Below are 15,445 nucleotides of genomic sequence, written 5' to 3'. Positions count from 1 at the left end.
TAAATGAGCAAATTCTAGAATTCGTGATCTCCAGTCTATTTTCTTGATTGCGAAAATCGGCAATGTAATATGTGCATATTGTGCTCGCAATACAGGCGTGGCTCACTTTTGCTACATTTTTCAAGCTGCTAGAAGTTTTTCTGAGACTGGACAAAATGGTTGGCAGCAACTTTCGTGACTGTGAGCAAGAACTCCTGATCACTGTAATTACTTTTACATCATAGCACTGTTTTTGATTACATTTCGCATGCCTGGCAGAACAATAGCTTTATATGCAGATAGAGTGCTCCAACATTTTCACGATTGCACAAATTGGCACTAATGATGCGCATATTTTTTGGCGCAATACATGCAACTTCACATTTTATCAGGTCTCAGTAGATATTACTGATTGGTGCATTAAGTATTGTTGTGACATCACAGCACAATGTCTGTAGCATGTATGTATGGACAGCAGAACCTATCAGTTTAAGACCACTTGAAAAATGGCAAAAAATCATATTTAGCATGGCTGGATCTTAACCAGGTTCCAAGCTTCAACATGCAACAAGAAGAAATGGGAGTGAGACAAAACATTTTTTGAGCATTCAATTTAATGAAAACAATGAATAAACTGAAACAGGCTGTTTTTCAACTGATCAAAAGTTTAGGACCAAACCCTAAACTAAACCCCCCCAAAACAGAAATCCATCTTTCAAACATGAACTCAGTAATGAGTAGCTCTGCCGTTATTGTTTATCACTTCAAAAATTAGTTTCGGCATGCTTGATGCAAGCGTTTCCATGAGGCGAGTGGGAACATTTCTCCAAGTGGTGAAGACGGCCGCACGAAGGCCATCTACTGTCTGGAACGGTTGTCCATTTTTGTAAACTTCCCTTGCCATCCATCCCCAAAGGTTCTCAATTGGATTTAGATCAGGGGAACATGCAGGATGGGCCAAAAGAGTGATGCTATTCTCCTGGAAGAAGTCCCTTGTCCTGCGGGCATTGTGTACTGTAGCGTTGTCCTGTTGAAAAACCCAGTCGTTACCACACAGACAAGGGCCCTCAGTCATGAGGAATGCTCTCTGCAACATCTGGACATAGCCAGCGGCCGTTTGACGCCCCTGCACTTCCTGAAGCTCCATTGTTCCACTGAAGGAAAAAGCACCCCAGACCATTATGGCGCGTAGAAAACATCTCAGGTGGGATCTGCTTGTCATGCCAGTAACGTTGGAAATCATCAGGACCATCAAGGTTAAATTTTTTCTCATCAGAGAATAAAACTTTCTTCCACCTTTGAATGTCCCATGTTTGGTGCTCTCTTGCAAAGTCCAAACGAGCAGTTCTGTAGCGTTCAAAGAGACGAGGTCTTTGAAGACGTTTTTTGTTTTTGAAGCCCTTCAGTCTCAGATGCCGTCTGATGGTTATAGGGCTGCAGTCAGCACCAGTAAGGGCCTTAATTTGGGTCGAGGATCGTCCAGTGTCTTGACGGACAGCCAATTAAATCCTCCGGCTCCATGCTGATTAAATTTTTTGGGGTCTTCCACTTGACTTTTTTGTTCCATAACCCTCAGGATCATTTAAGAAATTTCAAATGACTGTCTTACTGCGTCCCACCTCAGCAGCGATGGCGTACTGTGAGAGACCCTGCTTATGCAGTTCAACAACCCGACCATGTTAAAAAAGGGAGAGTTTTTTTGCCTTTGCCATCACAACGTGTGACTACCTGACAGAAAATGACAATGAATCCACATCTTTGCACAGATTTGGCCTTTCAAAAGGCATGTGCTCCTAAAATTTGGATCAGCTGAAAAACAGCCCATTTCAGTTTAATCGTTATTTTCAATTAATTAAATGCTCAAAAAATGTTTGTCTCACTCTTTCTTCTTGTTGCATGTTGAAGCTCTACTTGGAACCTTGTTAAAATCCAACAATGTAAAATATGATTTTTTGCCATTTTTCAAGTGGTCTTAAACTTTTGATCAGGACTGTATATATAAGCTAACTATCCAATGTAATTGGATAATGAATAGTATCCAGATGAAAGCACAGAGCACAGCAATGTCACTGCTCTCTCTCTCTCAGAACTGCAAAAAACAGCAGAAAATGGCTGCTGGGGAGGTTCTTATATAGTAAGGGGTAGGCAACTTTCCTATTGGTTGCTAGGGATGTTGCTAAGCTCAAATATATTGCAGCCTTCTGATTGGCCCACAAGCTAGAAGTGAGGTTACTGATGAAAAAAAAATATATATATATATTTGTGATTACGGATATATAGCACTATATTCTATATCTTTGTGAATTCTCGAAGTGCCGATATTCCCGATAAAAATTAGCGATTAGAATATTTGTGATCAACACTATTGTCTAATTATAAGAAAGGCTTAAAGGGGTTGTGTCACTTTAGTGAGTGTCATTCATCATGTAGAGAAAGTTAATACAAGCCCACCTTCTAATGTATTGTTATTATCCATATTGCTTCCTTTACGGGCTGGATTCATTTTAACATCACATTATACACTGCTTGTTTCCAAGGTTACAGACCACCCTGCAATCCATCAGTGGTGGTCGTGCTTGCACACTATAGGAAAAAGAGTCAGCCTCTCTGGTGGCAGGGATAGTGGGAGCTAATATAGGCTAGTGCTTTTTCCTATATTGTGAAAGAACGACCACCACTGATGGATTTCAGGGTGGTCTGTAACCATGGAAACGAGCAGTGTATAATGTGTGATTGAAAAATAAATCCAGCCAGCAAAGGAAGCAATATGGATAATAACAATATATTAGTAAGTGGCTTGTATTAACTTTCCCTACATGATAAATGCCACTTACTGACGTGAGACAACCCCTTTAAATGAAAGCACTTCATTCAGACCATCAGGGGTAACACTCCTTATTTTGAATATCCATTTCGATTCTGCTCTGAGGATAGCACCATCCCAGTCACCCCCACGCGGGCTCTGGGGTATATGCTAAATCCCCATAAAGCAAATGGAGGATGTGTTCCCATCATGTACCTCATTTTATATGTGGAGCTACATTTGTTCTTATTGTTCAGAATGTCATTGAAATGATCCCTAATTCTGCATCTAGGCTCTCTTTTCGTTTTGCCTATGTAACCCAATGGGCACGTGCATTTAGCAAGATAGATCACCCCACTTGTCTGGCAGTTGATAAAGTCTCTGATGTCATTGACCTATACATGCCGATCTAAATCTTTTCGTGATCAAAACTTGATCACAGGCAACACAACTGCCGCATCTGAACATCCCCCTTGGTCTCCGGGATAACCATGTGTCAGATTGTAGTGGTAGTGGCTATTGACCATCCTATCCCTCAGGTTCTGCCCCTTCTGGTATGTAATCTTGGGATAAAGACTGATGACTTCCTTCAGGTCTGGGTCATCACATAATATACCAACGATTTGTCTCACCTCAACATGTGCACCAAAGAGACCAATAATCCGAATTGGTTGCTTTGGTTGGGTATCCTTTTTCTTAGGGGTTAACAGTTCTTCCCTTTTTGAGTGACCAGCATATTCAAATGCCGTCCTCAGAATGTTATCTGGATAGCCTTTCTTCCAGAACCTATGGCGCAGCTCATTGGCCTGATGTTTAAAAGTCTGCATGTTTAAGCAATTCCTCCGTAGCCTGAGATATTGGCCCTTTGGTATCCCTTTCCTCAGAGGGCACGGGTGGGTACTTTCCTATCTGAGTAGACTGTTTGAGGCGGTAGCTTTTATAAACACCTCTGTAGTAATTATGTTGTCCAGGCCCCTTTAAATCAGGACATCAAGAAATAGCATACCGTGGGGGTCACAGATTGAAGTAAAGTTCAATCCAAGATCATTTTTGTTAATGACCCCCACAAAATTACTGAAGGATTCCTTAGTCCCCTTCCAAAGAATAAATATGTAATCGATGAATCTCAGCCACAGGCAGATATGATCAAGCCAGTGGCTGAGATCATCCGACCAGATGACATTGGCCTCCCACCAGACCAGGAGCAAATTTGCATAAGACGGCGCACAGGGGCTTCCCATCGTGGTGCCCCTGAGTTGGAGGTTATAACGGCCATTATACATAAAATAATTCCTAGTAAGATTGAATCCCAAAAGGTCAAAAACAAATCTATTATGTGTCACCAGAACAGTATTTCTAGTGGCAAGGAAGCTTGCTACTGCCTTAAGACCCAGGTGATGATGAATTGAACTATATAATGCTTCTACTGTGATAGCGATATAAGCTGTCCTTCCACTTAAAAACTGCCACTGATGTATTTGAGATACAATTGGCTATACCCAGCCAGACTTATCTGAACCTTTACTGTACCTGGACTACTGAATATTTTTTGAGAAAATGACTCATAATGCAGTTTCCTAATATATAAAAGTGTCTGCACAGATAGAGCATAACTTTAAAGGGCTTTCCCGGAATTACAATTTTAATATTTTTTACAGATATGCTCATGTAGTTACTAACCTCCTGTACATATTCCCCATGCTTTTTTTCCAATTTGACCTCTCCTGACCATTTTGAGCCTCAGCAACGCTCCTCTGTCTTCTGTTTACATAACAGTGGAGACTTGCTCAACACTGACTGTGTTATGTAAACAGAAGACAGAGGAGCGTCGCTAATGCTCAAAATGGGCCACTTTAGAGCTATTTTTCTAATAAAAATGTACAATTTCAATAATTAAAGTATATTACAAAAATGGTCAGTATCACTGCCCCTACACATTACAAAAATAAAAAATGAATGACAGTTACACTTTAAACTCCACAATCAACCAATCCGCAGTAAAAACACAAGCACATGCGTTACTACGGTATTGATTTCTCCGCTTTAGTTAATATTGATAGATTCTTCACCCCATCATTGCAGAACCTCCTGTGGTTGCTTTAAATAATACATAAGACATCCTATTTGGTATTCACTTTGAGATGCTGACCCATTTTAATTGAAACTGTTTCTTTTATATTCCACAGATATAATAAAAAGGAAATATGTTGCAAATTCAAACAATTCCCCATGCCTCCCATCCTGCTGGTTTACAAATTTGTCAAATGCTTCTTAATTTCCCTAATGAAATGTAGCTTTTTGTCCCAAAAGGATATTTTATGACTCTCATAAATCGTCGTCTTAAGCTATCCAGGTGTTTGATTATTTCATTAATCTCCAAATCCTTTTTGCACATAAAATAGATTGAGAGCAGAATTGGCCATTTCACGTCATTTTCTATCACATTTTGACAATTAAAACGGACTTACCCTTCCAGCTTCTTCTAAAGCTTTTTGATCATTTGATGCATGGCCAGTCATTGCTCTCATTCTAATAAAATTTGCACCAACCAAAAAGGGAATACAAGCCAAAATAAGCAGCGTTAGCTGCCAGCCGTGCACAAATGCAATTATGATGGCTGCTAGTAGAGTGCACACAGTCATGACTATCAGTCCAATTCGACTACCAGTGGCCTACAGACGAAAAGAAAAAGTGAAAAACATTATCAATAAAAGATCACTGTGAAAGAAACCGTTTCTGTTCTTTCAACTTCTTTCAAAATCTTTCAACAGAGATTTTTTAATTTCATTTAATATATGAAAAATCCAAAACATATTGAAAAAGAAAAATGTTCATCTAAATGCACAAAAGAAAAGCCAAATTATCTTTTAGTTTCACATGGCAATGTCATTGTTTTTCCTGTATAAACATTCCCTAGCCTCTGAGAACATATCCATATAAAATTCAAATACTTTCATTGCATACATAATCACTGAGAAACCTGCTTGAAGTTCATGCCACCCTCCAGTAGAGAATAGGAAAGGGGAGGCGCTCCATCAGAACGCGGCAACGGAACAGTCAGGATCGGGATCAGTGTGGATTCCAGCAGTGAGACCCCCAGCGATCAGCTAGTTATCCCCTATCCTGAGGATAGGGGATCATTTATAAATTTGGCACAACTGCTTTAAAGGGAACCGATCACATTGAACATGGTTTCTGAGCTGAAGGCAGCATGTTATAGAGCAGGAGGAGCGAAGCAGATTTATATATAGTTTTATTGGTGCAGTAAATCTTGTAATGCATTCATCTATATCCATGCTCATTCTGGGCTTTGAAGTCCAGGAGGCAGTCCTATCAGTGATTGACAGCCTGTCCTCTATGACTGTGTAAAGTCGTGGCCAAAAGTTTTGAGAATGACAAAAATATTAGTTTTCACAAAGTTTGCTGCTAAACTGCTTTTAGATCTTTAAAAAGAAAGACTGTCCAGCCTCACTGAAAAATACTTGAGGCTTTATTTAATCCCGTGCAGATAAAAACCAACATACAGCAATGAAGAAAAATCGACCGGTTTCGGATCACTATAGATGTGGATCCTTAGTCATGATGTGCATCAGTAGGAGGTGAAGTCGAGACTAAATAGTGAACCACTGAGAACAGGTGATCACAATCAGGTACAGGACACACCTCCTGATGACATCCTCCACAGATAAAGTGCATAACAATTACAACATGCCCAAAGACATAGAAAGTAAGATAAAATGTACAAATTACAATAATAAAAAAGAAGTAAAAATATTAGTAATGTAGAATAGTATCATGACGCCTGTTCAATCCTGACGGTATCCGTGAGCCTAATTTGAAAATCCAAAAGCACTCACGATTGAGCAGCTTTTTCTTGTGATCACCGCCTCTGCTTGGTCTGTTAACCCTCTCCACTCCTTGTACTGACATGCTATCTGTATTACCATTATGAACCGCAGCGAAATGCAAACTTGCGGCAGAAACATTTTTTATTTTAGCATGGGGTACATCAGAGATACGACGGCAAATTCGAACTTTTAAGCAGTTTGTTGTGCACCCGACGTACTGTAGATTACACAGAGAACATGTTATGCAATATACCACATATGTGGTGTTGCAATTAATGTATTGCTGAATAGTGTGAGTAGTGTGATTACTTGTAGACAAAATATGCGGGCCCATCCTCATATGTGAGCAACATGTGCATTTTTTATGTCCACATTTAAAATTACCTATGTGTCTCAGCCAGGTAGGCTGGGTCCCAGGTTTATCCTGGTAAAGAGAGGGGCTCACCATATTAGCTAAAGTAGCAGCACGTCGGGCAACACATTTAACACCGCTTTTTACAACATCACCCCAGACTTGGTCATATTTGAGAAGATGAAAATGTCTTTTGACAATATTACATATTTGTGAGTATTCACAGCTATAACTTGTGGAAAAAATCACTTGCTTCTCTTTATGACCAAGTTTGGGCTTATTGTTTGGGAAAATTTGATTATCCCGAGACATAGTGGAAACCATATTTTTGGATCGGTTTAAAAGTCTGCTGGGATAATTCCTGGCTAGGAGACGGGTGGTAACAGTGTTCATTTCTTCAATACAGGTTTCACTAGAGGAGCAATTGCGCAAAGCGCGAATATATTCACCCCTGGGGATGTTGTGGACAGTATGTGCAGGATGACAGGATCCCGCATGCAGGATGGTGTTTCCTGCAGTTACTTTTCTATAAGTGCGACTCTGTACACGGCCATCCCCCACGTCCCCCACCAAACACAAATCCAAAAAGGATATTAGGGTCTTATGCGAATTTAGAGAAAAACGTAAATTGCAATTATTAGCATTGAGGAAGGATCCGAATGATGGTACGGCCGCCACATCGCCCGACCAAACAAAGAGCAGGTCATCGATGTAGCGACCGTACCACCGGACGGATCTACTCCATGGGTTGGAATCAGAGAAAAGAAAATGATGTTCCCACCATGCCATATAAATGTTTGCAAGCGATGGTAAGAAACGGGCCCCATAGAGACTCCTCTGCATTGGAGAAAAAACCTCCCATTAAACATTATGTGCTGCATAAGAAATAATACAACTTTGCAGAGGAAATCTCTAAAGGGTAATGAGAAATTGGAATAAAGACTCAAAAACCAACCCAAGGAGATAATGGCGAGATCCTGGGGGATAGCCGTGTACAGAGAAGCGACATCAGCAGAGATCCAAGAAAGATCAGAGGACCACTGGAAGGAATGGAAGGCCTGTAAGACTGAAGCAGTGTCCTTCAGAAAACCAGGAATACACTGTACCAGTGGCTGCAACATACTGTCCACCCAGGATGACAGATTCTCTGAGAAAGACCCAATACCCGAAACTATAGGGCGCATAGGGGGGGGGGGGAATCCCTCTTTATGTATCTTGGGGAGGGAATGGAAGATGGGGACCACTGGATAAGAGACAAAAATATAGTCAAATTGTTTTTGGTCCAAGTATCCACTATCCAGTCCCTCCTCCAAAATACTCCTCAAAAGGGTTTGTAAAGGAGCGGTGGGATCCTGTTTCAACGTCGGGTGCACATCAAACTGCTTAAAAGTTCGAATAGTACGTCGGGTGCACATCAAACTGCTTAAAAGTTCGAATTTGCCGTCATATCTCGGATGTACCCCATGCTAAAATAAAAAATGTTTCTGCCGCAAGTTTGCATTTCGCTGCGGTTCATAATGGTAATACAGATAGCATGTCAGTACAAGGAGTGGAGAGGGTTAACAGACCAAGCAGAGGCGGTGATCACAAGAAAAAGCTGCTCAATCGTGAGTGCTTTTGGATTTTCAAATTAGGCTCACGGATACCGTCAGGATTGAACAGGCGTCATGATACTATTCTACATTACTAATATTTTTACTTCTTTTTTATTATTGTAATTTGTAAATTTTATCTTACTTTCTATGTCTTTTGGCATGTTGTAATTGTTATGCACTTTATCTGTGGAGGATGTCATCAGGAGGTGTGTCCTGTACCTGATTGTGATCACCTGTTCTCAGTGGTTCACTATTTAGTCTCGACTTCACCTCCTACTGATGCACATCATGACTAAGGATCCACATCTACAGTGATCCGAAACCGGTCGATTTTCTGCATTGCTGTATGTTGGTTTTTATCTGCACAGGATTAAATAAAGCCTCAAGTATTTTTCAGTGAAGCTGGACAGTCTTTCTTTTTATTGGAATCTGCTGTGCGCCTAAGGTTCACGGCGAGGTCCGGGCTCCTGGCTTCCTGTGGATGAGCGCAACATTTTCCAGTGTTGCTTTTAGATCTTTGTTTCAGTTGTTTCTGTGATGTAGTGAAATATAATTACACGCACTTCATACGTTTCAAAGTGTAGTATTTGTAGTATATTAGTGCAAAGAGTCAGTATTTGCAGTGTTGGCCCTTCTTTTTCAGGACCTCTGCAATTCGACTGGGCATGCTCTCAATCAACTTCTGGGCCAATTCCTGACTGATAGCAACCCATTCTTTCATAATCACTTCTTGGAGTTTGTCAGAATTAGTGGGTTTTTGTTTGTCCACACGACTCTTGAGGATTGACCACAAGTTCTCAATGGGATTAAGATCTGGGGAGTTTCCAGGCCATGGATCCAAAATGTCAACGTTTTGGTCCCCAAACCCCTTAGTTAGCACTTTTGCCTTATGGCACGGTGCTCCATCGTGCTGGAAAATGCATTGTTCTTCACCAAACTGTTGTTGAATTGTTGGAAGAAGTTGCTGTTGGAGGGTGTTTTGGTACCATTCTTTATTCATGGCTGTGTTTTTGGGCAAAATTGTGAGTGAGCCCACTCCCTTGGATGAGAAGCAACCCCACATATGAATGGTCTCAGGATGCTTTACTGTTGGCACGACACAGGACTGATGGTAGCGCTCACCTTTTCTTCTCCGGACAAGCCTTTTTCCAGATGCCCCAAACAATCGGAAAGAGGCTTCATCAGAGAATATGACTTTGCCCCAGTCCTCAGCAGTCCATTCACCATACTTTCTGAAGATCAATCTGTCCCTGATGTTTTTTTTGGAGAGAAGTGGCTTCTTTGCTGCCCTTCTTGACACCAGGCCATCTTCCAAAAGTCTCACTGTGCGTGCAGATGCGCTCACACCTGCCTGCTGCCATTCCTGAGCAAGCTCTGCACTGGTGGCACTCCGATCCCGCAGCTAAATCCTCTTTAGGAGACGATCCTGGCGCTTGCTGGACTTTCTTGGACGCCCTGAAGCCTTCTTAACAAGAATTGAACCTCTTTCCTTGAAGTTCTTGATGATCCTATAAATTGTTGATTGCACGCGTTTCTTTGCAGGTCACCATGGTTAACAATGGAAGAACAATGATTTCAAGCATCACCCTCCTTTTAACATGTCAAGTCTGCCATTTTAACCCAATCAGCCTGACATAATGATTTCCAGCCTTGTGCTCGTCAACATTCTCACCTGAGTTAACAAGACGATTACTGAAATTATCTCAGCAGGTCCTTTAATGACAGCAATGAAATGCAGTGGAAAGGTTTTTTGGGGATTAAGTTAATTTTCATGGCAAAGAAGGACTATGCAATTCATCTGATCACTCTTCATAACATTCTGGAGTATATGCAAATTGCTATTATATAAACTTAAGCAGCAACTTTTCCAATTTCCAATATTCATGTAATTGTCAAAACTTTTGGCCATGACTGTATACAGAGATAGCTGTCAATCACTGATAGGACCTCCTCCTGGACTTCAAAGCCCAGAATGAGCAGGAATTTAAAGGGATTCTGTCCCCTCTTTTTACCCTATAGAGATGCGGATATGCACGGCTAGATCGCCGCTAGCATGTCCGCAATATACCTGTCCCATCTCTGAGTGGTTTTATTGAGTGTAAAAAAAGATTTTATATATATGTAAATCAGCCTTGTAAGGAGCACAAGGGCCCCCCTGTGCAGGAGCCCAGAACCGCCTGTATCCAGGAATCTCCTTCTTGCTCACAAAGTCATATCGCTGTAATCTCGCAGTGCGCAGTTCCTTCCCTGATGCTGATACCAGCACAGGGAAGGAACACTATGCCGGCACTGCACATGCGCCCCTTGGGCTCCTTACCAGGCTGATTTACATATATAGAAAATCATTTTTTACACTCAATAAAACCACTCAGAGATGGGACAGGTATATTGTGGACATGCTAGCGGCGATCTAGTCGTGCATGTCCGCATCTCTATAGGGTAAAAAGAGGTGACAGAATCCCTTTAAATGAATGAAATACAAGTTTTACTAAATCTTTTGCCACTACACTATCAATCTGCTCAGCTCCTCCTGCTCTATAACATGCTGCTGGCAGATTATTTCACATTTTCATAGTGACAGGTTGCCTTTAAAATGTAAGAGCTATAGTTGGTTGGACAATATGGTCATGATACAATGTGACCAAGATCCTTATCTGGGGACATGTCTTGCTTCATCTGCCAACAGCTGTATGAAGGACAAACTCCAATATAGGTAAGTTGCAGGCCAACAATAAAAAAGTTGGCCATGTAGCCATAGAAGGAAGGCAAAGGGAACAATTGGCGCACACTGGCATATATGCTTCACATTGCATAAATCAAGACACTTGGGGGGTCATTTATCAATCTGAAATGAGCCTAAATTAGGCATATTTCAGGTGCAGATTGTGGTGCAATAATTAGTTGTGCCACAATCTGCAACTTTGCCCCGCTCACTCCACTCACTCACTTCCCCGCCTCTTCATAACTTTGGTGGAACCACCGCCAGCTTAGGGCTTTATTAAGATCGGCGTCTAAATCGCCTGTCTTAATAAATGACCCATTGATTTCCGAACCTTTTTACACCTTAGCCGACAAGAGGGCATAGATTAGTGGAATGACCATTAATTCAGAGTTGTGACCTAAATATGCTCTAACACATGTGCCAAAATGTTTGCGCAGTTTTGGAGTAACTAAGTAGGTCAACTTATAGGTGGTGTAAACTTAAGACTAGAGATGCTAAAGATCTGGCAGCATCCAGCATTAGTCATACTGTTTTTGTGGCTAGACTGTTTACGGCTACATGCACACGACCGTATGTTTTTTGCGGTCCGCGAAAAAAAAAAAACGGATGACATTCTGCATGGCATCTGTTTTTTTTGCGGATCCGTTTTTTTTGCGGATCCATTGTAATAATGCCTATCTTTGTCCGCAAACTAGAAAAAAAATAGGACATGCACTATTTTTTTTGCGGAGCAAAGGAACGGACATACTGATGCGGACAGCACACGGTGTGCTGTCCGCGTTTTTTGCGGACCCATTGAAATGAATGGGTCTGCATCCTTTCCGCAAAAAAAATGGAACGGACACAGAAACAAACAACGTTCGTGTGCATGTAGCCTAAGTCTAAGTTTATACAGTCTTACTTTTAGATTATTAGTAGATCTGCTCCTTTATGTCTAAACTGCTCTCACAGGGCACTCACAGGGGGTCTATGGGGTCTTAAGCTGGCAATACATTTTAGATCTATATCAGCAAAACCCACCGATTTCAGTGCAATTGGCTTACCATGTAATGTGCTTCTGAACCTCTCCAGATGCTGGAGGAGATAAGGATCTGGCTGCTGGATTTCAACACACCATCCTTTGCTTCACAGGAAAATAAGCTGCCAACAGATATGACTGCCAGCAGCTTACTCTGCTCTCCCCTCACTCAGACGACAGGTATGTCATGTGTATAGCCAACTTTACTGTATTGTACATCTATAAGCCTCTGATTTCATATAGAAACTCTGACGTGTGCACTACATTTCTCATCTCACCAAAAGATGAGGAATATAATAAAATAAACATTTACAAACAGTTCTAATAAAAGTATCTTGCGACCAGTCTACTTTGAGGATCTAAGTACATGTGTACTGTAAAATGATGAAGTCTAGCATTAGTACGTACTCCTTTCACTTGAGATGCATCTGTTGCAAGTCTGGTAAGCAAAACTCCAACGGCATTTGCATGATCATCAAAGAACCCCATTTCCTGTTAAGAAACATGTTATGAAAAAAAGATTAGTTTTTTTTAAATGTTTGTTCCATGTCGAAATAAACAGTTTTCCATATGTATCACAATGTGCCACGCCAAGCTGGCAGGTTAATTTACTTTTGATTTACTGTATATGCCTGCAAGTCATGGGAGTAATTAGGAAGTGATGGGGAGTTTCAGGTAAGTATTTCACATAATACTAGCTAAAACAAAACAGGAATTTCGAGCGTTTATGAAATAATTGTAGAGGTTGCTAAAAAACCTTTAATAAAGTGGCAAAAAACTAAACTAAAAAAGCTAAACAGTAAAATATTAAGAATAGGGATGAGCGAAACCGAACTGTATCGGGTTCGCTGTTCGGGTGGGTTAGGAATTCTGTTATATGTTGCGTTCTAAAGGAATATAACGGAATTCTGCTTGGTTTCCGTTATGCATGACTGTTTTTCGTCCTGCAAAACGGAAACCAGACGGATCCATTATGACGGATCAAAACAGAATGCCTCTTAAAGGCTTACCGTTTTGCATTTCGTCTACGAATTCCATTGTATTCCGTTAAAACGGAACCTATAACAGAATTCCTAACCCACCCGAACCCGATGCAGTTTGGGTTCACTCATCCCTAATTAAGAACACTAAACAGTTACAGATTGGAAATGTAACAGATGCCCATTGCAGAAGGTTGGCTTGCTAGATCAAGTAGGTTTTTCACAAGGTAAATGTTTTTACTTGAATTTATCTAGCAACAAATGATTATGGTGAGTGGTTATTAGGAATATGGCATTTTATACCCCTATCACTTACACAAGATGTTACTGGTTTTGATAAGGATTTGGGTGCAGAATCCAAACCTCAATTCTCAAACCATAAATGGTCCCTGAAGCTGCTTATTAGATAATTGCCAATAAAACTGGCAAAAAGTGGCATGTATATTGGTGTCATCTGACTGTACACTAGACATGGGTTTAGATGAGCTCAAGTTTAGCATATTCAAAGGATTTGTTAAAAGTATGAACACACAGTTCCAAATTTTCTCAAAATAAATTAGGATACGGAATCAAATCAATAAATGCACAAATATATATTGTAAATTAGTGCAGGCATCTCATCCCTCTATTTTCAGAATGGAGAGGAACCTGGAGGATGTTCATCCCACCTACCAGGACACAGCAGACCTAGTAGAGTTTGCTTGCTATAATGCTGTTTTGGAAGTGTATTGTTGGTATGGATTTTTCTCCCTGCTAATAGCTCTACAGCCAGAACCATCAATCTTACTTTCCAATAGAGCCATATACCATTCCGTGTCCCCCAGTATTCCCTCAAGAAAAATATTTTTCTATATTGGCGATATATTAAACTACCAAGCTGTTTCTTTGGGTGCCCCTGTTTTTTTTATTTTATTTTTTATCTCCGACATGCACACCAGAATATAATTAAAAATGCACTGAAACATACACGATTACTTTAATTCCAGTGGATAGTCAGTGAAGAGGTTCAATTTTCACTAAGCTCTTCTTGTCTACCTCACTTATTCCGTAGATATCTCAGTAGCACCTACCTGTCGGAGCAGTGCTTTAAAGGATAATGATCTTAATCTCATTGTTAAATTTTCTCCAGATATTCCAAATGTAAAACCCTGGAATGCAAAATAAAGGTAAATTAGAAGTACATCATCTTATTTTGTAAATTATTTACATTTAAAATACCCCAAAAGTCTGCAGAGGAGGAGATGTATATGCAGCACTTGGTCAGACCAAATAAAAAAGTTAAATCCTTATTATAATTAGAATATATTAAACAAAACACAATTTGTGGATATACCCCCTTACCGGCTCTATCTATGTAGGAAAAACTGACGGCGTGTCACGGTGAGCAGAGACTCCTGAATAGAAGATTGAGGAAAAAACCAGCACCGCCGTATTCCAAACTGGTCACTTTATTTGTAGAAAAAAAAAAGCAAACACTCAAGCAGTAAAAAACATCACCTTCTTGACGCGTTTCGGGCACCCAGGCCCTTTGACAAAAGAGTGGTATAATAATGAATGAACATACAAAAGTTAAAATACACGTTTAGAAAATGGATCCACCTATCAGGAGAAAAGTCTAATTAGCAAATGGGAGGCAACCTAATGTTAAATCAGCCTCAGGGTAACAGCCACCTGTGAATGGAATAAACTTCAGTAAGTCTTCAAAGCAAGCATATAGAGCACTGTTCAGACACACTCAATGTGCTTTTGCAATACAATCGAAAAAAACACACTAAAAACAAAATAGATTAATATACCGTACATAAAATCCCTGATGTTAATAACGTACTGTTTTAAATAGGAGACAGGACGTTATATATATATCACTATTAACATCAGGGATTTTATGTATATTAATCTATTGCTTTTGTTTTTCGTGTGTTTTTTTCGATTGTATTACAAAAGCACCTTGAGTGTGTCTGAACAGTGCTCTATATGCTTGCTTTGAAGACTTACTGAAGTTTATTCCATTCATAGGTGGCTGTTACCCTGAGGCTGATTTAACATTAGGTTGCCTCCCATTTGCTAATTAAACTTTTCCCCTGATAGGTGGATCCATTTTCTAAACGTGTATTTTAACTTTTGTATGTTCATTATTATACCATTTTT

At 40.3% G+C, this 15,445-nt stretch overlaps 1 protein-coding gene across 5 annotated transcripts in view; it reads right to left on the bottom strand.

Annotated features, from left to right (window-relative positions):
- LOC121004192 (ATP-dependent translocase ABCB1-like) overlaps positions 1–15,445 on the bottom strand; it is a 108,113-nt gene that overhangs the window by 18,157 nt on the left and 74,511 nt on the right. For all 5 annotated transcript variants that reach the window (XM_040436341.1, XM_040436342.1, XM_040436344.1 and 2 more), the window contains 3 exons: positions 14,368–14,445; positions 12,726–12,809; positions 5,251–5,454 (listed from right to left, as the gene is read on the bottom strand). In XM_040436341.1, coding sequence (XP_040292275.1) covers positions 5,251–5,454; positions 12,726–12,809; positions 14,368–14,445 — 366 coding nt within the window. The remainder of the gene's footprint in view (positions 1–5,250; positions 5,455–12,725; positions 12,810–14,367; positions 14,446–15,445) is intronic.

The sequence above is a fragment of the Bufo bufo genome, chromosome 6, assembly GCF_905171765.1.
Source record: "Bufo bufo chromosome 6, aBufBuf1.1, whole genome shotgun sequence".
NCBI lineage: Eukaryota > Metazoa > Chordata > Amphibia > Anura > Bufonidae > Bufo > Bufo bufo.
The sequence above is the reverse complement of the archived record's forward strand: the minus strand, read 5'-3'. Positions and strand labels throughout refer to the sequence as shown.